This window comes from Talpa europaea, assembly GCF_964194135.1.
Source record: "Talpa europaea genome assembly, chromosome: 4".
NCBI lineage: Eukaryota > Metazoa > Chordata > Mammalia > Eulipotyphla > Talpidae > Talpa > Talpa europaea.
In genome coordinates, this window is record NC_140070.1 from 5,286,448 (window position 1) to 5,309,438 (window position 22,991).

The 22,991-nt window shown below is 47.1% G+C and overlaps 1 protein-coding gene across 2 annotated transcripts; it reads right to left on the reverse strand.

Moving 5' to 3' along the window:
- Positions 1 to 17,247: 17,247 nt before the first annotated feature.
- CDKN2AIP (CDKN2A interacting protein) lies at positions 17,248 to 20,044 on the reverse strand (the record flags this gene model as incomplete). 2 transcript variants are annotated; one of them, XM_084231229.1, is made up of 3 exons in its annotated part: positions 17,248 to 18,596; positions 19,029 to 19,159; positions 19,773 to 20,044. In XM_084231229.1, 3 exons carry the CDS (start codon positions 20,042 to 20,044, stop codon positions 17,248 to 17,250), a joined length of 1,752 nt encoding a protein of 583 aa, XP_084087355.1. The 2 variants fall into 2 exon arrangements, with proteins under 2 accessions (XP_084087355.1, XP_084087356.1); XM_084231230.1 differs by lacking the exon at positions 17,248 to 18,596 and having other exon boundaries at positions 18,846 to 19,159.
- Positions 20,045 to 22,991: the final 2,947 nt, after the last annotated feature.

The window sequence follows — 22,991 nt, forward strand, 5'->3', positions numbered from 1 at the left end:
GGCCTCCCTGGTGGCACAAGGTGTGAAGACGCAGCCTGAGAAGCTGTATGCAGCCTCTACAGCGTGAGTTCAATCCCCCGTCAGGGAGCAACCCACATGGCGCAGCAGACCTCTCCTGTCTCACCCACTGCTCCCCTCAGCAGTGTATTTCAGTAGATCCACCTGTTCTGCTCCCCACTCTGTCTCTGGTGAATCCTCTACCCGCTGCACCTCTGGCCTGCACCCCAGCTCGTGTATGCATAAATAAATAAATTTAAAAAAAATAAAACCATGCATCTGTGGGGACAGGAGGAGGCTGAGGACCCGGTTATAGATTAGCCGATCAATATTTTCTCACAGGTTGTCAGATGGGAAACCAGAGCAGTCAAGTCCTTTGCCCAGGGACACATAGAGGTCAGGAGACAAGTGCACACTGCAGAGTCGGGAGTAAAACAAATACTGCTCATCGTGTTCCTGGTGTTTTGCAGCCATCCCAGGCTGGGCAGGTTCACCGTCGGTTCCAGTGAGTTGAAGAATTTTGGAGGCCTCGGCATCATCTTCACAGGGTTTACACCTTACACGGGGAAACTAGCCAGGGGGGAGAAAGCAAGGAGCGCCCCCTGTGAATCTCCACACACTCATTCTCTGGGCGCTCTCTGGACTTTCTTTGGCGTTCTCTTGGTCTCTTGTGGTCTCTTCCTCTTGCAGCTGTTATTCCGCCGTAGCCTTCTCTGAGTAACGCCACCCTTATAGTCCTGTGCACACTCGCACATGCGCACACACTCATGCGCAGGTGTCCATACCTTAACAAGACCGAGGCCTCAGGTGATAGCCACAGAGGCCAGGGCATAAAAGCCTGGCCAACATCATTTACCCTACACCGAGCTAATAATTATTGAAAAAGAGAAAAGTGCCCATAGGGAAAACATTTAGAACTTCAGGACTTGGAACATTATAAAATGATTTTTTTTTCCCTGAGAAGTCTTGCAACAAAACCTTGCAAGAATCCCTCTAAAGGAAAATCAGAATTTCCTGAACAGTGCTATTCCAAATAATCATAAACTCAAACATATTACAAAAGCCCAGAATCTTTTAGTTTGTTACTCATTTTCAACAGCTCTAACTGAAATGAGAATGGTCTTTAAAAAATAAAACTAACGCTGGTGACCTGCTTTCTGCTCAATCTTTTGTTCCTTTTAAATGATTCACATTGATCATTTCATGAGACCTTATCGGAGCTATTGTTACATTAATTGCTCTGGCATGGTTAATTTAACCCAGCTTTTGGTGAATATTGATTTATCTTCCATGGATGACAGTTTTTGGATTAGTTATCTAATTTATTTCCATAAATTGAGGTTTTCTGACTCCTATATATGGAAACTAGTATATCTCACTTTATGGATGTGTTTCTGGCAACCTTATTTTGTTTAAATCTTATATTGTTACACAACATAATTTTAAATGTGGTATAAAGATGACCTGGTCTTGACAATGAAGATATTAATTTTATACAAATAATGTATCTGATTTTCCTTCATTTTTAGACTGCCCTCAGTCGTTTTTGTCAGCTTTAGGAAACTTTATTTTCTAAGCACAGGCCAGGTATAATTTCTTTGGCTGTTTCTAACTGGCACACTTCAGCATAATAGCCTTTGATCACAGAAATGGCATTTTTCAGAGAAAGGGCCTTGAAGAACTACGTAAAGTGATGGTAGAAATATTTCCTGCTGCTATATGACTACAGGAAGTACTAGAACTGGAGTGATGGGGAAAAACAGTTATAAAAGAGATAAGGGAAAATGTATGGAAATTATCAGGGGCTAACAAGATTTGTAGTGTGGAAAATAGAAGAATCAGGAAAAGGAATGATTAGTGGAGGGAAAGGAATGCTCACTAGAGCCACGGATGGTGGTGGGACAGCATTATCAACATGCAGGGGTCACGGTGCGTAAATGACATGTATGGAAACTATGTGTGATGCTTGTGTGCACAACAGAAGACACAGGACGCACGGATGACCTAGCTCATCTAATCTCTGCGAACTGGCACCTTGATTCAAAAATAATTCAGAGGAGCCTAGTGACTTTCTTGTGTGACGCCCTCTCTAGAATAGCCCTAATTTTCTGTATTCAGGAAATAGATGTCTGTAAAGAGGCCAGCAATACCGAGTGATGGTAGCTGACTCAGGCCTGGATACCTGGACTTGGAGGAAGGTTTCGTTTACACAAATATTATTTTTTACAATTGATTTTGTTGCTTCAGGTATTACTTTAAGACAATTTATGCTTTGTTTATTTAAAATAAAGGAGCAACCAAACTTCCTGCATGTTTGAGAATAGCAAAATGCACGTGCATGCTGCCTACGAGGACAGGAGCCCACACGTAGAGGCACTGGATATTTAGACTGAGTCCTGTACTTCGGAATTTTTCTACTGCTGCTGTTAGCAGTGTCTGTACTTTGCATGCCAGTGTTTTAATTGCACATATTACACAAAATGAAAACCAAACTTCGAAATTAAATTTGAAGCTCTTAAGGACTTCCGACTTTAGGAACGAATCTAACACTTTTGATGCAGAAACATTTTCGTGACTGGAAACACTTTCGTGACTCGCTGGAAATAGTTCAGAACTACGGACAGTAACCTTTTTCCTCATTCAGTATGGTCCTCAAGGAGTCAGGAGCTATTTAAACTTTTTTTAAAAAAATATTTATTTATTTATGCATACAAGAGCTGGGATCCAGGCCAGAGGTGCGTGGGGTGAGAGAATTCACCAGAGACAGAGTGGGGAATAGAACAGGCAGATCGACCGAAGTACATTGCTGAGGGGAGCAGCGGGCAAGTCAGGAGAGGTCTGCTGCGCCATGTGGATTGCTCCCTGGCTGGCCGGGGATCGAACTCATGCTGCAGTGGCTGTGGATAGCTTTACAGGTTGCGTCTTTACCCTGGTGCCACCAGGGAGGCCCCTATTTAAACTCTTTGTAGAATCTCATTTGAATACTTTAGGTTTATGTGGAATCAATTTTATCATTTTTGTGATTCAGGTGTTTGCAAATTCCTGTTCAGATTGATGTTGCAGGTTAATGCATCTGTTACTCTGCCTATGCCCTCAGAAGGGACCTATGAAATAAGACTCCCCAAGAAGGAGCCTTCCCAGGCCTCTCTCTGAGCTGCCGTCTTCTCTGCATAGCACTGATTCACAAGTGTCTAATGAGGAGGAATCTGAGTGTAGCAGCTAAGGAAAAAGCCTGAAAGATGAGCGCAGATGTCATGAAGCAAGGAGGGAGGCACAGGAGGCAGCTCTCACTATTTCTGTTGCATGGCCCAGAGAACTTCAAAAAATTGATTCCATTCCAGTAGACCTGTTTTTTAACTCAGAATAGAAATCCTTTCCAATAAAATGGATATCATAGATGTATACACACAGGAGAACAAAAAAAATGGAGTGACATGAGCGGTTCCAAGACTTCATACAAGAGGGTTTTTTTCAGAAAATTATGCTTCGGTGTGTGGATGCTGCTTTCTAGGAAAAAATAGGAGTGACAGTTACGCTGTTGTGAATCACAGCCTGTGGGGAGAGGGAAGCAGAAGCAAGAAAGGAGCAATTAACAGGTATGAGTCCTAAGGAAATAAGGAGATAGATTCAGGAACTTTCTAGGAGGTAATATCAGCTGGGCCTAGTGTCTTTTCTGTATTTAGGGGGTGGGGAAGAAGAGAAGTCATCTAGGGCTTTGGCTTGAGTCCTAAGCAGATAATGGCAAGGCTATGGGAAATAAAGAATCCAGAAGGCAAAGCAGGCATGTGGGGAAGAGAGATAAATTTAGTCACACCAGGATTACAACCATGTAGTTTTTCACATCTTTGGGCTCCATTCATTTTAGGTCTCCTCTTCCAAACAGCATAAATTCTTGCTTCCTATTGGTTTCTGATCTGCCTCCTATACATTCTTGTTTGTGAAGAACTGCCAGCTACAGAAATTGGAACTAGGAATGGGTTAGGAGGGTAATGACTAGAGGAAATGATTTAGACATATAGTGGTCTTAAAAATATCCTTCCAGGGCCTCCCTGGTGGTGCAAGAGGTTGAGCGCAGCACTGTGAAGCTGTCTGCAGATGCTGCAGTGTGAGTTCGATCCCTGGCCAGGGAGCTACCCACATGGCGCAGCAGACCTCTCCTGTCTCGCCCGCTGCTCCCTCAGCACTGTACTTCGGTCCATCTGCCTGTTCTGTTCCCCGCTCTGTCTCTGGTGAATCCTCTCACCTCCCACACCTCTAGCCTGTACCCCAGTTCTTGTATGCATAAATAAATAAATCTTAAAAAAAAAATCCTCCCATATGCTAAGACTTAATTAGGTTTGTATTCTTTTTCTTAGCAAATGTGGAGTTGGTAACAGTGACCACAAGGACATGCAGAGAGCCTGATAAAGAAAGACTTCATGCAGCGGGTCAGGTCGCTCACCCTCGTGCATGTCTCCTGGGGAGCCGTGACTGACCATGGGCAGCCCTGGGAATTTGCCCCTTAGGTGTTTCTTATGCTGGGGAGTATGACGTTACATACACCCAGAACTGTGGATCCCACGTACTATCTCATCAGGTTGTGTTGGGCAAACATGTACACACCTGGTTTCCCTGTTGGGGTGCTGAGATTCGGTTGCCATGAGTGATTGCATAGCAGAATATGGGTACGGTAACAGCTAGCCATACAAGTCTTGGACCCAAGACTCAAACAGGCTTCTATGGGCAGAGTCATTCTACACACACTTGCCAGTGGCTGCTAGCGGAGGCAATTCCTTGTGGTGCTTCAGAGGACATCAGAAGCCTGTGCTAGCCCGGCTGGCCTCTCTGATGCATCTTTTCCCTGTTGCGCTCTCTACCTTTTACTGTAGTAAATAAATCTCAGTCACCTGTACAACCTGCTGTGGGTTCTGTGAGTCACTCTGGGGTCACCAAAGGAAACAACCATAAACACTGCTGAAGAAATCTAAAACCCAATTTGTCCATCCGAGTCTTAACAGGATTCACTGGGAAAAGAATAATCAATATATGTACCTGCTGTACATGGATTTAAAATAAAACACATCTTTGGTCCATGTCCAAGAGACACTAATAGTCTCTCCAGGGAAATAGGGCTCATAGGCTGGGGGAGCATAAGCAGAAATAAAGGCATAAGCAGAAATAAAAGCAAGTTAGTAATTTATGCAGAGGAAAGGCAGAAGAGACCACTGAAATTGGCAGGAGTCAATCAAGCTTTATGGATGATGGTGCATATTTAAGAAGAAAGTGGAACCACATTGGCAAGTGTGTGTTGTCACGTGTCATCTGCACTGGGTTTCCTCGGACCTCACAGCTAAGAAAGGGCTGTAAGGTGCCTGGTCTCATAACAATGAGCCTCTTTATGTCTTTTTATTTTTACAAAAAGTTTGCTCTTAAAAGTGCAGCAAGCTCCACGTTACTTTATTCTGGCTATTGATGGCAACAGACATGGCAGGGAATCCAGACATTTAAACAGGAATGAAATGAAGGCTCACCAGCGCCTCAGGCACAAGGAACAGCTGACTTTTTGCCAGATTTTTTCATTCCACTGGTGGCCAATGGCCCTCCCAAAGGCCCTTGCCTCCAGCCCCTGCCTTATCTGGCTCACCCATCAGCTGGACTGCCTCAGGAGCGGCATCTCACCCCTAGCAGTCCAGACAAGGCGCCGTCATCTCTTCCCAGACCCTGCCACCAGAAGCCAAAATTATTTTAAACTAGGAAATTTCTACAGTATTCATCGGTGAATGACTGAGTTGAATGTGGTAAGTACTTACAATTATTTGATTTTAAAAAGGCAGGAGAGGGCCTCCCTGGCGGTGCAAGGGGTTAAGTCCCAGCACTGTGAAGCTATCAGCTCCTCTGCAGCATGAGTTCGATCCCCAGCCAGGGAGCTACCCACATGGCGCAGCAGACCTCTCCTGTCTCCCTGCTGCTCCCCTCAGCAGTGTGTTTCAGTAGATCCGCCTGTTCTGCTCCCCACTCTGTCTCTGGTGAATCCTCTCACCCCCCCACCCCATCCCTCACCCCCACCTCTGGCCTACACCCCAGCTCTTGTATGCATAAATAAATCTTTAAAAAAATTTAAAAATAATAAAAAATAAGGCAGGGGATTCTGACACATGCTACAATGTGGATAAGCCTTACAGACATTAAACTAAAGGAATTAAGTCAGTGACAAAAAGACACATATTGCAGGATTCAGCTGACAAATTTACCTAGAGTGTTAAATCCATAGGAAGTAAAATGGTGTTGGGGGGAGGAGAGACGAGGATGACAAAGTTCTGGAGGTAGATGGTGGTGAGGGTAGCACCACAATAGCTACTTAGGATCGCTGAACCGCCCTCTCAAAAATGTTGATTTTATACGCATATTACCACAATTAAAAGAAGTGGCTGAGCAGTGTTCTTGACAATCTCTGATGAATGAGACAGGAAGTGGCCTGACCTCATGAAGCTTTCCTTCTAGGGAAGGAAACACTAGAAATGGCTGAGTGGCAACTAAGTGAGATGACTGTGAAAGAAATTAAAGAGGGTGATTTTTCGATAGAGACTAACAGGTAGGGGCAGCTCACTGTAGGTAGGATATTTGAGGTAAGACCTAGCGGACAAGAACGAAGCTGTAAAGGCATTCCAGGTAAAAGATGCAGCAAGAATAAAAGTCCTGAAGAGAAGGACGGGGGGGTGGTTGAGTAAAAGAAAGGGGAGCAGGGTGAGCGAGGAGGCAGGCAGAAGGTAGAGCCGGCATAGGCTCGAGTCTTGAGGTTGTGTGGAGAGAGAACGATGGTTAGATCAAGGGTTTGAAAACTTTTATAAAGGACCTGATGATAAATAATCTGCCTTTGCAGGCCCAGAGGAAAAAATAAATAAGGTCCTATTGTAACAGGGGGGGTCCCCAGGAAAGGGGGAGGTTCCAGGTTCCTGCCCCACCCAAGGGAGGGTGGAGCTGAGCAGGAAGAGAAGAAGCTGCAGAAGAGACTGAGGAAGGAAGCAGGATGGAGCCAGAAGGAGACCTGGAGGAGGTGCATGGAGCCTAGAGACAAGTGAAGAAACTGCGCTTGTCTTTTGGTCGTGGACGGGGTGACACAGATGTGGGTGAGACCCGTGGGGAGGTGACCATGGCAGCTTTTATCTTGAGTTTGATTTTACTCTTTTCCTTCCGGGCTTGTCTGGTTGTTTCTGACCCTTTTCTGTGGGTCCCCACTGGAGGATGCTTTAGACTTGGGGCAGGCTCTGGGGCCTTGCTCTTGGCCAGTCCCCTTTGGATGGAGTTTCACCCAGGAGGGGACAGGTCACTCTGGGTGCTTGATTTAGAAATTAAATTTTTTGCCTTTCCTGTATTGTTTCCTAGCTGTGTTAAAGTCCCTTCCCATGAAAGTCTCATGTTTTGTGTTGATGCGGCGGATGGCAGAACCCTGTATAAAATAGGCAGGTTTGCGGGGTTTGGGCTGCCCCTCTCCCTGCCCTGTAACACTATGATGACATTGACAGGACAAAAGTCTGACTCTGCCTGTAAGAAAGGATCAGGCAAGAGTGACAATCTCTGTGTTCCACTTAGAAGTGAGTCGGGCCTCATCCAAAAGTGGGGCAGACCGCGAGAGAGGCCGGCCGAGCAGTAAGAACAACTCGGGGTTTGTTCCAAGCTGACCAGGGTGTGCAGGAGGAGAGAGTGCTGGGGGAAACCATAGCAGAATGGGCAGCAGGCAACTTTGCTGCGGACACCTGTTACCGCCGCTCCGTGGGCCGGCAGCTGCAAGCGCCTCCAGTGTTTGGCGCACGAGCTGTCCAACAGGAGTGCGTGGAATAAATGTTTATCGCTTTTTCCTTCCTTTTCAAGGTTATTCCCTGCGCTAGGATGCCCTAGTGCTGCCCCCTGGTGGCCCCGGGAGCGCATGTCGGGCTTTTCACCTAAGCCTCGGGGCGCCCTGCGCAGCTGCCTCAGGGAAACCTGCTTCCACCTTTGGGCTTGACTGTGGGGCTCCCCACGGGGAAGTCAAGGCTCCTAGCGGGGGTGCAGGTAGAATCAGTTACTTCTTTCAAACTTCATGCTTGATCTTTTTTAACCATATCCAAGCTGGCCTACAAGTGTTTCACAACTTGCTACTACCTGAGAGGGTAATAAGGTCTGGCAGGTGTATATAATGTGGAAATGCACAAGAGTTTCCCCTTCTTTAAAAATAAAAATGATTTTTAGCCAAAGTGCCTTTTTTAAAAAATATTTTTTAAAACATATTTATGCAGGGCTTCCCCGGTGGCGCTGCGGTTGAGCACTGGGTTGCGAAGCTGCCCGCAGCCTCTGCGGCGGCGGTTCAATCCCCGGCTGCTCCCCAGGCCACAGAAGGAGGGTCCCACATGGCGCGCAGACCTCTCCTGCCGCCCGCTGCTCCCCTCAGCAGTGTACTTCGGTCCTTCTGCCTGCTGTGCTCCCCGCTCTGGCTCTGGTGAATTGTCTCACCCTCCCGTGCTTCTGACTGTACCCAGTGCTTGTATAAATAAATAAATAAATCTTTAAAAAAATAAATAAATAAAATAAAACATATTTATGCATACAAGAGCTGGGGTTTAGGCCGGGGGGGGGGTGTGTGTGCTGGGCAGGGTGGAGGGGGCAGATTGAGAGAAGATTCACCAGAGACACAGTAGGGAGCAGAACAGGTGGATCTACAGAAACACACTGCTGAGGGGAGCAGTGGGAGAGACAGGAGAGGTCTGGTGCGCCATGTGGGTCACCTCCTTGGCCGGGGATTGAACTTGTGCTGCAGAGGCTGAGCACAGCTTCATAGTGCTGAGACTTAACCCTTTGTGCCACCAGGGAGGACCAGGGAATTTTTTCTCATTTTCTTTGACACTTTTGGATGACCTCTCAAAAGATAAGATCAACATGCCAACTTGACACTATGTATCTCAAAGTGGAAACTGGCCCCTATCACAGCAGAACCTTACGAACATACGATGAGCAACTACTATTTGTCCCCAAATTCTGCACATTCTTCTAAGTGCCGATTCCATTCTGGCCTCACCCCGGGAAGGCTCATTCTTATTCCATCTCTGCTGCCACTGACCACACTTCTCTGTAGCTCTTCCTTCCCAATTTACAAATGTACAAGAGCATTTTTTTCTTTGCTTATCAACAATTTCATTTTAACATGTCATGCAAGCTTTCTTAGTCACAAAAGTATCTCTGAGCGTCAGCTGCTCATGCGACCTGAAGATCCTGAGTGTGAGCCAATACCTGCAAAGTCCCTCAGGCTGCCAGTTTTTAGGTCCAAGTATCCCCTTTGGGGAACTGTTAGTATTGGGGAGACGTGTGAATACACCCGATGTCAGGGTGAGTGCGTGAGAAACACATCACCTTTGCTTGGCCAGGGCAGCCAGCCGGTCATGGGGTTCACTGGCTGTGAGTGCCCCCCGCCAGTGGGCCCTGCGCTCACCCCTGAACCCACATGCTCTCTTGGATGGTGGGAGAGCACTGACAACTTAAGTTCCCAGACTCTCCCTGGCGGCCTGGAAGAGCATGACTCCACGAGGCTGCTGCGCTCCTCTGTTCCTGTCACCATTTTAGGGTGTGCATGATGAAATTTACAGTCCTTAAAGGCAATTGGTGTGGCTTTTTAAAAAGTACCTAAGGGGCCTCCCCGGTGGCGCAGCGGTTGAGCGCTGGGTTGCGAACCTGCCCGCAGCCTCTGCGGCACCGGTTCGATCCCCGGCTGCTCCCCAGTCACCAGAGGAGGGTCCCACATGGCGCGCAGACCTCTCCTGCGGCCCGCTGCTCCCCTCAGCAGTGTACTTCGGTCCTTCTGCCTGCTCTGCTCCCCGCTCTGGCTCTGGTGAATTCTCTCACCCTCCCGCGCTTCTGACTGTACCCAGTGCATGTATAAACAAAACAAGCAAATAAACAAATAAATAAATAAATAAACATGCCTCTATAAAATTAAAAAAATAAATAAATAAAAAAAAATAAATAAAAAGTGCCTAGGATTTACCTGTTATGGCTGCGAAGAACATACCGCAGAGAGTCCTAATAATGACACATTCCCTTTCGGCGATTTGTCCAGTTGTTCTGAGAACTGTAAATCCAGAGATGTATTTTGTTCAGCAATGAGAGGTTGACATTTCACATTCATGTGGTTGTCAAGCAATAACTAAGAAGGAGAGTTAGCCACAGGGCATTTTTTGTGGCTATTATCACACCCTCTAGCCTCATTTTGGCGGAGCTGCGGTTCTGCTCCGTCTGCCACATCCTGAAGAAGGCTTGGAAAACTCAACAACTGTTTTGCCATCGTAGCAGCAGTGTTACTGCTGTAGCTTAGCCCATAAGAAAAAGTCGGTCATCTAGGGGTACCTGGAGGAGAAAGGGTCTCCTTAGTATATGCTTAGGATTAGATGGCAGAGAAGCTGCTTGTGGTTAGACATCATTTCAAGCAAGTTTATCCAACTCAAGCGACGCGTGGATGCAGGAGGAGCTATTGTTAAGGCGTGTCTCCCCCTCTGCATGCAGCAAGGCAGTCTCTACTTGTCACTTATGAAGTTAAAAAACCAACGTTCTGAAGATAAATGATGATGGTGGTGGCAAATTCAAGCCTCTCTGCAGTAAGCAGACTAATGGACCTGCACAGATAGCCCTATCCTCAGTCCTAGGCCCTGACCCCTATGCTGTGAGAAGGTTGTGTTACATGGCAAAGGAGAATTAAGATTGCAGATGGAATTAAAGTTGATCAGATCATGGACTAATCAGGTGATCTTAAATAGGGGGGTTATCCGTGTACCCCCAACAAAATCACAGGGGTCATACAAGTGGAAAAGGGAGGCCGAGAAGTTGGGGTCAGACAAAGGAATGTGACAGCAGAGGTAGAGCCAGTGTGAGGCAATTCGAGGGCTCACCTGAGGGCTCAGCGGGTGTCGAAGGTGACGGAAGTGGACCATGAGCCTCGGGCATGCCGCTGGCACCAGAAGCTGCAAAAGGCAAGGAAGCATGTTGTCCTTCAGAGCCTCTGCAGGGGAGACAGAGCTGCCCACAACTTGATGTGTGTGGGAGACTGGCTTGGGCTCTAGCCTAGAGCTGTGTGAAGCCACCATGTTCTGGCAGCAATAGAAAGTCAACATGGTGTTAATAGTTTATCTGCCATGGGTCTCAAGAGTCAGTAGGGGGGCCTCCCCTGATGGCGCAGCGGTTGAGCACTGGGCTGTGAAGCTGCCAGCAGCCTCTGCAGCGCCGGTTCAATCCCAGGCCACCAGCGAGGGCCCCACATGGTGTGCAGACTTCTCCTGCCGCACCCGCTTCTCCCCTCAGCAGTGTATTTCGTCAGTCTGCCTGTTCTGTTCCCCACTCTGGCTCTGGTGAATTCTCTCACCCTCCCAAGCTTCTGACTGTACCCAGTGCTTGTATAAATAAATTTTTTAAAAAGTCAGTAGGGACTTTGATATGTGGTGACCCAGATTCCCTTATAATAAGAAGGGATAAATTTTAAATTCTTTTTTTAAGATTTATTTTATTTATGCATCCAAGAACTGGGGTATAGGCCAGAGGAGCAGGGGGTGAGAGGATTCACCAGAGACAGAGCAGGGAACAGAACAGGCAGGCTGATGAAATACACTGCTGAGGGGAGCAGCGGGCGGCAGGAGAGGTCTGCTGCGCCATGTAGGATTCTTACCGGCCGGCCAGGATCAAACCTGTGCTGCAGAGGCTGTGGACTGCTTCACAGTGTGGCACTCAACCGCTTGTGCCACCAGGGAGGCCCCCAATCAAGTCCTTTTTATCCACCTCTGGGCCCTCCTAAGGAGTGATGCGTCAGATGTCACAGGATGAACAAAGCAACCTTATTAAACAAATGCTCATCACTCGCACGGGTGATTCTGGCACGCATGAAGGTCTGAGGCCAGGCCCCTCGCCTCCTGTGCCTGCCTCCCTTCTGCCTAATTTCCACCAGGGCTGGAATGGACCCTGTGACGTTCTTGCACACCCTGGTGCAGACCTCCCTAAAGCCACAGGATCCTTCCTCTCCTGTCTGCATCCCAAGGGCAGAGTGACTGCTAGACAATGTTATAGGGAGGGCAACGAATATTTTCAAAATAGCATTATTTTACATTTTTTTCATAGTTTTCAATTGCATTCAACATTCCGAGATGAAATACAAGGGCAGACAGAAAGGGGCACGTACTTTACCCCAAACGGGTTTCCAAGCCGCAGGTTGAACATGCATGGAAACTGTCCCACGGAGCATGGTGCAGGCAGCAAGATGAAGTACACATGCTTCCACGGATGGCTAGTCTCTATTTCATAAGGACCGTTTTTAACTTAGCTAGTGTAGAAAAAGAGACAGGATTAGTGAGCTGTATCAATTTTTTTTAAGGCTTCCTAATTTAAATAAAATTTCTCAAATTTTCCTCAAAGTGTGGCTGCACTTACTGTTTCCTGAAATATATGAAACAAGTATGGCAGCATGTTTGGTTGGCGTTCACACTAGTTGCCCCAAATTAAACCAAGTCATTGTTTAGTTTTCTGTATGAAGACTGGATTGAAGTCCCTGCTTCAGTATTTGTTAGTTCTGTGATTTGATGGGAACAATTCAAAAGTCTTGCTTTCTCATTTGTAACATAGGATCAACAACATTAACCCACTTGGGGGGCCCGTGACAGCAGCACACCGCAGGCCCCCGGGGAGTGGTGTTCGGCGGGGAGTTCTTCGTGCTGAGTTTCATTTCTTTGAAGTAGCAATGACTATATGGACATTCATCTGAAAATTCTTGAACTTTAATGTCCTTATGGATTTCTGTAATTGCATTTCACAATAAAAAAGAGGTGGCAGCAACTGTTAGTGTGAATTATATACTAATTTATGTGCTGGTCCCTTAAGCCTGACCCGAGTGCCTACTAATTGCTGATTCTAATATGGCATGCTACTTGAAAAACAAATTGGTTCCATTTCGTAGTAAACGTGGTTTTCTGCTTAATCCGCTCTAAAAGCTATTGCAGAAGGAAGCTGGCATCCACCCTGGGCCTTCTCATGGCTAAACCTCTTTCTGCTCCAGTCCAGGGAGGTGCTGCAGGAATTGAGAACGGATGGGAGAAGGCATTCCTTCAACGGAAATAGTTCTGCTCTGAGTGGTTCCATTTTTCTTCAAACTTCTAAGTGAAGTTTGAAAACCACTGGTTATATATCCAGAACTCGGGTTTCGTAATTTCAAATTCCAACTTACCTGAAAAGACTTGAGACAAGAGGTGATGCTTAGCTTCTTATGCATTTGTACTGACATTCCTTCCTGTTTCAGGTCAGATGTATTATACACCCACTTCTAGATGCCTTTGTAGTTCCAGGGACTATGTTACTTAGTTTGGCTGTTTCCTGATGATTTTCAAGGATTCTGATTCTATTCGTTTTTACTAATAAAGAATGCCCTTCGTGTTTATTGTTTTCCTTTCCAAGTTAAAGTCAATTTAGATTGGGACCTCGTCCACTGCATTTCTTGCTGCATAAACAGCAAAGAAACAGAACTTTAAAAATTAATACTCATTTTCAGGTAATGAGTTTTAAGAAGGGGAATCGGAAAGTAGAGAGAGTAAAGTTGATAATAAAAAAATGAGGAAGAGATGGCTCCAGCTGGATCACAACTAAGCTGTTTGCAGGAATGCCAAGGAAATGTGAAAAATCTGTTCATATTTTTCTTGCAGAGCAGTGGAAAAAAGAGCCTGACAACCACTTTTATCTAGCTTGGCTTAAATGGTAGTAAGTTACCAAGAACTTTTCATCAACCACAGAAGATATTTTTTAATGCTAAAATATATACTTACCAGTTTCTAGAAAGTGTGTTAATACAGGACTTAGGCACAATTTTTCAGACCAAGTCCACAAATTCCCCTTAAAACATGACAACAGCACAAAGGTAGGACTGACCTGTTTGCCAGCTGCTGCTTCTGCTACCTTCCCCTTACTCAGGAATCTAAACGGTAGGGAGAAATCTCCATCACGCTGCTTGGCAGGGAAAACGATAGCCTGTTCACACAGATGTTGGATCTGGCTTTTGATGATAATGTACAAAAGTCTTGGAAGCACACACTTCCTAAGACAATTATGCCAGCCAGTAACGACAGTAGGCAGGCCCCAAGAATTTGGGCTAAAAACTTATGACAATACCATTTTTCAGTCAACTTTCCATTTTACCATTTGAAAAAAAATCCTGATTTTACAACCAGGAAGTCTCAGGACATCATTATCTTGTCTCATTGACTAAAAAAAAATCTGTATTCTGCACCTCTATCATCTATTGACTAAAATTTTTTAAACATTTATTTATGCACATAAGAACTGGGGTACAGGCCAGATGTGCGGGGTGGTGGTAGTGGTGAGAGGATTCACCAGAGTCACAGTAGGGAGCAGAAAAGGCAGATTGACTGAAATACACTGCTGAGGGGAGCAGCAGGTGAGGCAGGAGAGGTGTGCTGCGCCATGTGGGTAGCTCCTTAGCTCAGGATCGAACTCAAGCTGCAGTGGCTGTGGACAGCTTCATAGGTTGCATCTTAACCCCTTGCGCCACCAGGGAGGCCCAGACTCAATTTTTGATTGCAAATTTACTACACCCACATGGGATGGTTTGCTAGTTGAGAATGTAAGACATGCAAGTACTAAGAAATATTAGTAAGCACAAAAGCTCCTGATGTGACTCATTTAAAAAAAATTAAGCTTTGGTGAGTTGTTTCAGTCACTTAAAAAAACTGGTAGAGAGCCTCCCTGGTGGCACAAAGGGTTAAGCACAGCACTATGAAGCAATCTGCAGCCTCTGCAGCATAAGTTTCATCCCCAGCCGGCCAGGTAGCCACCCACATGGTGAAGCAGACCTCTCCTGTCTTACCCGCTGCTCCCCTCAGCAGTGTACTTCAGTCAAGTCTGCCTATTCTGTTCCCCACTGTGTCTCTGGTGAATCCTCTGACACACACCTGCCGTCCACCCCCCGCCCCCCACCTCTGGCCTGTATGCATAAATCAATCTTTAAAAAAAAAAAATCAAACTGGTAGAAAACCAAAGCCTAAGGAGGTTTTCAGAAACTTGAGTAGAGTGAGAAAGGTTAAGAAGCATTTCAACATATTGAGGGCTGAGATCTGGAATGATAGGGATTTGCAGAACTTAATGTTTCATTTGTAAAATGGGCCAAATGAGAATAGGTCATTTCAAGAATGTCAGGAAGTGCAAACACATAAGCAATAAACTATGAAAGCCTGTGCTACACGGCACACCATCAATGCATCCTGAATCTTCGCAGGTCCGGATGGGAAATCTGAGTCCTCCTGTACACATGAAGTTAAAATTTAGAGGCAGAACCAAGATTCTATCTCAACAAGATTTTAGGCTTTCCCCCAGCATTCTGTATTATCTTCAATTTGACATACACGTTTCTCTTAAATCAGGGACTCTTTAAATTTTTATTACTTTTTTAAAATCATAGCAAATGCAATGAAAAGCTGTTTCACATGAAGTAGCTTCCTCAAATTCTACCCCATCAAAGGCTTCCTATAATTTTTATATTGACTTGAAACAAATTCACTTAAGAAATTACCAAACCTGGGCCTCCCCAGTGGCGCAGCGGGTTGAGCTCAGCACTGTGAAGCTGTCCGCAGCCTCTGCAGCACGGGTTTGATTTCCGGCTGACCAGGGAGAAACCCACATTGGCAGACCTCTCCCGCCTTGCCTGCTGCTGCCCTCAGCAGTGTACTTCGTCTGTCTGCCTGTTCTGCTCCCTGCTCTCTGATGAATTCCCTCAACCTCCCACGCTTCTGACCTGAAACCCAGTTCTTGTATAAATAAATCTTTAAAAAAAAAAAAAATTACCAAACCACCTCGTCGGAGATATGATAGAAACCTCTTGTAACACTTGGCGCCTCTTCCTGGCAATCACTGTCCCACGAAATACAAAGTGAAATAAGGAGAACTGTGTTCAAGACACTCAGGTTATTGTTTCTCACAGTAAAGGAAACCGGTTTATAGAATAGGGGCTTATGTATCCAATTTATCCTCAAAAATCAGTCATTTATAAAGGTCACCTGGTAAAATACTGATTCTTTCAGGTAAGCAGAGTGTCCACATCCATTATTTCCAGAATGCAGAGTTTCTACCTAAGAGTTCTACATCAACTTTCCTATTCCAAGACAAAGTGGCACATAAAGGTATTTTCTGCATTTGTCTCTGTACTTTATCACCACTACTGCTCACTGTACAGCGCAGAGAAAACCATGAGAAAGGTCACAAAGAGAACCTCTTGGGCCAGTTTGAGCTCAGCTCTCCAGGCTGTTCTGAGATCTGTAAACAAAACCTCCTAGCTCCAGTTTTGAAAACTGTAACTTCCCTACCCATAAAAGGCTATTCAGATCACCTTGCGAAACTCCCTGGTGCAGTTTCCAACAACCAGACCATTTGTAGGAATTGGGAATTACTGATGGGGGGAGGGGATGTGGAGGGAGAGGCAAAAAAAAAAAAAACCACACAACTTCTTGAAAAGGTAAAATAGCTTAAAGCATTTAATATCTAAACAAATCAATCTGTTAATAGTAGTCACAAAATATGCTTAATATAGAAACCCACATTTATGTCCTTTAAGAAAAAGTGTAAATTGTTTTACCTCAAAACATAAATTAATCCACTTAAAGAATCTGCAGCAGTCAAAATTATGGTGAATTTTAAACAACTTCAGAATAAAATAACCTTAAGTACTTTATACTGCTTTATATCTAAAAAATGCTTACAACTTCTCATAAAAATAGTCTGAGGCAACTATTTTTTCTCTTACTCTTTAACAGACATGTTCAGCAATTTTTAAACCCTAAGCTTTACAGCTTCCAGACATTCAAACACTATGGTCCCCTTTTCATGTGAAAGTTTATTCAGCTAAGGGAAAAAAAAAAAAGCATGGTAGACAACTTAATACATTTTCACCAAATTGAAAGTAGTACAAAAGTTTCATGACTCTACAGAACTACACATCGTACCTAATTTATCATTAAAAATAGAAGACAGTCTTTTCTTAAGCAAATAAAGCAGCATCCAGGTATGCTGCATATGTGTATCTTTCAATGTCTACTGTCAGTCATAAATTATTTACAATTTCTACTGTGTGAAGAGAACTAGAATGTAAATTTTCTGCAAAACTGGAAAAAAGCAATACAAAATTTGTGAAAGCCTATGTTTTATATTATACAAAAGTAAGCCAGTTTTTTTCCTCCAATGCCAGATACCTGCAGTGCTGCTTTGGACATATTATAGTAGTTCTTGCGGATGTTTTAATGCCGGAGGTAAGTTTACGGGCCTTGATTCTTCATCAAGGAGCACTAGGTCTTCTATTTCGCTGCCTCTGTATTTCCTTTTACATATTCTTACCACCACCTTTTTCTTGAGAAACAACTTCAGTGCTTCTCTTGATGCAACAGCTTTTGCATTTTCTTTGCTTTTTCCACAGCCAGTACCCAAATACACAGACTTGCACCTCAATTCACAAACAATATTTTCTTGAGAGCTCTTATTTTGAGGCAGGTCTGCCAGTTCTTTTAGTGGGACAAAAAACACATCCAGTGTTGCTTTCAAAGCCTCTATGGCTGCATTCAGGAGCTCTCCATGATTCACATTGGGACTAAAGCCACCAACAGCTACCAACTTCCACGCCACCGTTTTATACAGTCTATTGAAAAAAGGCTGCTTCTGTTTCACATCTTCATTGGTTAACTTGCAATAAGAGAATTTGACAGAACTCTCACTTGACTGTGAAGTACTTTTAGAAGGCAACTGTGATGTGCTAGTCTGAGAACTACTCTTAGAGGCCAGCTGGGACACACTTGCTAAGGAAGTGCTTTTGGAAACCAGAGATCCACTGGGCTGGGAGCTGCTCTTAGAAGCTAACAGTGATGCAGCTACCTGTGAAGTGCTTTTGGAAGTCAGCATTGATGTACTTGTTGAGGTGCTGCTGCTCTTGGGAGTTAGCAAGGATGTGCCTGATGAGGAACTGTTTTTAGAAACTGATGATGAAAGACTGGCCTCTGAACAAGTTTTGGCAGTTAACCCACTTGAAGCTGTCTCTGAACAAGGTTTAGAAGACAACAATGGCAACTCTACTTCTGAGCTTCCTGAGGACCCCAACAAGGGCACCTCTACCTCTGACGTGCTTTGAGAAGCTGACACCGAAGAGCTTTCCAAAACACTCTTTTTAGGTGATCCACTTTGTTGTCTGGCATCAGTGGATTGGGTCACATGACTATTTACACTGGATTTCAACAATGAAGAGACAAGCGATGCTGAACTGTGTTTATCTGGAGCCTCTGCTTCAGAAGCTTTTCCAGACCCTGCCACTGTTACCTGAGAGGAAACGCTGCTGCTGCTTTGGCTGGAAACAGACCGGTCTCCATCACTTGCCGAGCTGTTCTGACTGGAGCCGGATCCCCGAGCTGAGTTCCCACTGCTCTCGGACTTGGTAGAGGACCCAGGACAGGTTGAGCTGTTTTCTTGCTGGGCTGACGCTCGCTCTGTTTTCACAGACGTTTTTGCAAGTTCTTGCTCAACTGCAGAACTGTTTTTCCCTTCCGTGACTCGCTTTTTCAATGGCTCCTCTACCCCTTCTGAAAAGAAGGAAAACATACACGTGACCAAGTCTATCTCATACCATGGAGATAAAAACTTACAAGACAGATTACTTGTTAAAGTAAGAACACAAGGCAAAAATATTTCAGGACTACTGTTTTCTTTAAATACTGCAGAATCACGTCATTAATTTCTTAAAACAGCAAAGATTAACATCATTAATGTCTAATATTAAAAAATGAACAGCATAGACATCTGACGCTTCAGCATCTGTAACAATCAACGGAAACCATCAAATGCAAAGCCTAAAACACACAGACACATAATTTAGGTTTAACATTCCAACTTGATTAATCACATTACATTTTCAATGCTAGCTGGTTAAAAAAATTAGTAACAACATTAATTCCTAATTTTATCAAACTTAAGGTCTAAACTCCTATGTATGGTCACATCTATGATCTGCTAACCATTGCTACTCGATATCCCTCTTTTCTTCACCTTGGCAACCAGTTCGTCTCTTGTGGTATGGGTAGGAGCATCTGTCACTTTGATGCCTTCCGCCATACTAAGTATTTTATCCATAACTTTTTGAGGGTACCTGAAAAAGAAGGAAACCGCACTTTTTAAAAAGCTACGACTTCTAAAAAGAATAACTGTAAGGAAGAAAAAAATCAAAATCAACAAGCAACTATAAACCAGAGACACTGTGGGGGGGGCGGGGAAAGGAGGGATTGGGGGTCAAAATACGACGGGTGCAACTGCATGGAGAATATAAAAATAAATAAATTAAAAAAATAAAAAGCTACGACTTCTGGCGCGCCGAGGCGGGCCGCGGGAGCCGCATTTCCTGGTGGGAATCCACCAAGTGCACCAACCGCCAGGAAGTTTCGGTTTCCTGGAACCCCAGAAACAAATGTCCCCGCGTCTGGGAGGCGGGGTCGGCCTTACCGACCTTTCAACTTAGCGTCGGTCCACGAGCGCGCGGCGGGCCCCTCCGCCGCCGGCGCCCCACCAGCGAGGGCACCCCGGGGCGGGGCCGCGTCGGGCCGGGCAGCGCTGCCCCCCCCCCCACCCTCGGAGGGCGGCCGGGCCCGGGGTTCCCGCGCTTCGCCGCCTCCCCTCCCCGCCAGGCGGGTCCGCCGAGGGCGCCGGCCGGGCGCGGGCGGCGGGCCCCCCGGGAGGGCGGCGTGGGGGCGCCGCGCCCCACTCACCGGCACCCGAGGAAGACGTGGTTGGCCCAGGCCATGGAGAAGGAGATGAGCTGCTGCAGCGGCCGGCTGCGGGGCGCGCTCTCGGCGCCGGCCGCCTCCTCCGCGGCCGGGGCGGCCCCGTCGCCCGCGGGCGCCAGGTCGCCGGCGTTGCGGAGCAGGAACTCCCGGCGGTGGCGCCACTGCTTGTCCGTCTCGCCGTCGCCGCGCAGCGCCTCCACCCAGGCGGCCACCCGCGGGTGCTGGCTCAGGTACTCCGACACCTCCTGCGCCATGTTGGGCCTGCGCGCGGCGGAGGCCGCGAGCCGACTGCACCGGCGGAGAGGCGGGGGGCGCGGGCGCGAGCGGCCCTGCGGCTGCGGCCTGCACCGGCGACCTCCGGAGAACGCCCCTCGGGAGGCCCCGACACCCCACAACAGCGCCGGGAGCCGCCGAACCGCCCACTTCCGCCCGCCGCCGGCTCCTTCCCTTTTATAACCTCGCCGCCGCCGCGCGCACGCGCGCCCTTCCGGCGTCAGCCGCCTCGCCCAGAATGCTCTGCGGCGCGCGCCGCTGCGGCTGCGACGGCGCCCGCGAGGGGCGGGGCCGCGGGCTTGGCTCCTCCCACCCGCGAGGGCGCGACGCCAGGGGGTGCGCCCGGGGCGCCGGGGCTCGGCTTTGTGACGCCGCGTGTTGTGTGCCCGCCGCGTTCCTGCCGCTCTGGGCCGGGCGGCGCGGGGAGGGGCGCGCGGCGGGCTGGGCTGGGTTGGGCTGGGTTGGGGGCCCCCGCATCCGGGGTCCCACACCCGACCCGGGCGGCCCTGCCCCCCTCAGCCGCCGCGGCGCGGCCGGGTCGGTGCGCTCCGCCCCGACGCGCTTGATTTGCGCCGGGCCTGAGTCAACAAAAGCGCGCCTCCATGTTGGCGCGAGGGCAGATGGCGGCGGCCCCGTCGGCCTCGGGGCTGCGGCGCCCCAACAATACCCCGGGCGCCCGGGCTGCACCCCGCCCCCCCTCAGTCGAGGCGGCCCCGGGAGCCCCGGCCCCGCGGGGCGCCTTGGGTTCCCGCAGTGCAGCCCGGGCTGGGTCGCCTACTCTCACTTGTGTTTTTTTGGCCAAGAGCAGGTTTCCTCAGGGTGTCTGTAGGGTTTCCTGCAGTTCACAGCGTCGCCGCGGCCCGGAGACGGCGTAGAAATAAATGTGCCTGTTTCGCTGCCGCCCCAAGTCCTCTGTCAGCTGTTTCGTCCTCGTGGTCTCCTCACATGCGAGCGGCCACACTCGCTGCCCCTTGTCTGTTGTCGGTGTTTTCCAATTCAGGGACTGGTGTACTTTAATCAACTTTAATAAATGATAGGTAATTGCGAAACTTATTTCCAATAAATGTTGTAGACTTTGATATTAAAATGCTTAAAATTAAGAAAAAGCAGGCAAAAAAGTGTCACTTAGGTGAACCAAAAGTGTTATAGAGCAACCCTGATATTAAATGGGTTCCTGGCTGTGGGTCCTCACCCGCGCGCTTTAAAGGGACTTACGAATACTCTACTACAGACACACGCAAAAGGGTTAATAAAAGGTTTATTTACAAGAGAAAAAGAAATAAGGAAAATGTACAACTCATGGAGAAAATAGGGAAATAAAGTCTTTAATGCGTCCGACCCGAACCGACGACCTGGAAACCCAAAGTCACTCTCAGAGCTGGCCGGACGCTGCGAGCTGGCTGAGAGCCCAAAAATGGAGAGAGCCCCCAAAGCCCACGTGTCTGCCTTTTGTATCCACCTGGCTGCTGAACCCCACCCTCAGGTCCCAGCCACCTTCCCTTGGGTGGGGATGGGATTTGGAGTTCCCAGTGTCTTTGGCTTTGACCTGGGGTGGGGGTGGAGTTCACAAAGCCTATATGGAATTTGCTTTGGGACATCCTTTTCCCCCTAACAAAAGGACTGTGCAATTTATATACAGGCTGAACAATCAATCCAGTTATTAATATGAAAATAAGAGGGCCCGCTTTCCTGCCATGCCAAATTAGGTTGTATGAAAACACACGCACAAAGAAATTTTGAGACATGGGACTTTGCAATGAAAGTTGCTGAAACCTACCAGTTTGAAAAATGAGAGACATTTTATGGGTTTTCCTTTCATGAATTCTTTTTCTAGGGAAAAAGCAAATAAACGAATCTTTGATTACCAGATATTTGTGAATTTCAAGTCAAGAATGTTCTATTTTTCTGGCCGTGTAGCCTTCCACCCTTGGGCTTCATTGCCTTAAAGGGAGGGCAAATAGCCTGAAGTTCAAAATAATTTTTCAAAGAAACCTCAAAGTCTGAAAACTGGAGTACTTATTTGCAAGCCCCAGGTGCTTGACAAAAAAGATACATGTATTTTTCTTTATGAATCTTGAATGTTGATTTTGCATATGAAAATTATGGGCATAGACCATGGACTACAAAGTTGAAAATAGCATGTATTTAAAACAAAAATCTTTCTACCATACAGGAAAATTCTTTTCTGGGTAGAGGGAGTTAAGAGAGAAAAGTTGAGAAGAGAATTGGGGAAAATCACTGGGGGGTGGGGTGGTGTTGGCGAGGTGTGTTGGTGCCTCCTGGTCCTGTGGGAGAAGACAGCCCAGTGAATTCCCTGAGCAGGGCGTGGCGGGGTGGCCTTGAGAGGGGAGCGCAGAAGGGGGATGCCTTTCCTACCTCTGATAACAGCCAAGGTTGCTTACCCAGGGAGACATGTTCTGAAAAACATCATGGGCAATTTCATAGTTGTGTGAATGTCACAGTTGTAAACTATGCAAACCTACTGTTAGATGGTAGCACCTTCAGCACACCTGGGGCATATACGGTGCCTTCTGTGGTCGATCATAAACCAGGAAGAACATGTAACTGAATAACCCTTTCTCCCTCAAACACACACACACACACACACACACACACACACCCCTTGTGCCTCACAGGCCAAGAGAAAACCAGAAAGTTCTAAAGAGAGAGAGGAATGGGGAGGTACCAGATACCTGCCAGGCACCATGGTGCACATGAGGCTCAGGGGTGGAGAGCCCAGGTGGGCAAAACAGGCTGCAGCTAGCTCTAACATCAGACCACTGGGCCTAGTTGGGGTCAAGTGAATACTGGGAGCCCTGAGATGCTCCTGAAATGATGCACGTGCCCTGCTTGTGCCTGGAGTTCAGACAGTTCACTCTCAGTGGGCCCCACAGGGAAGACGGCACAGAGAGAAGCCGCAAAGGGCGC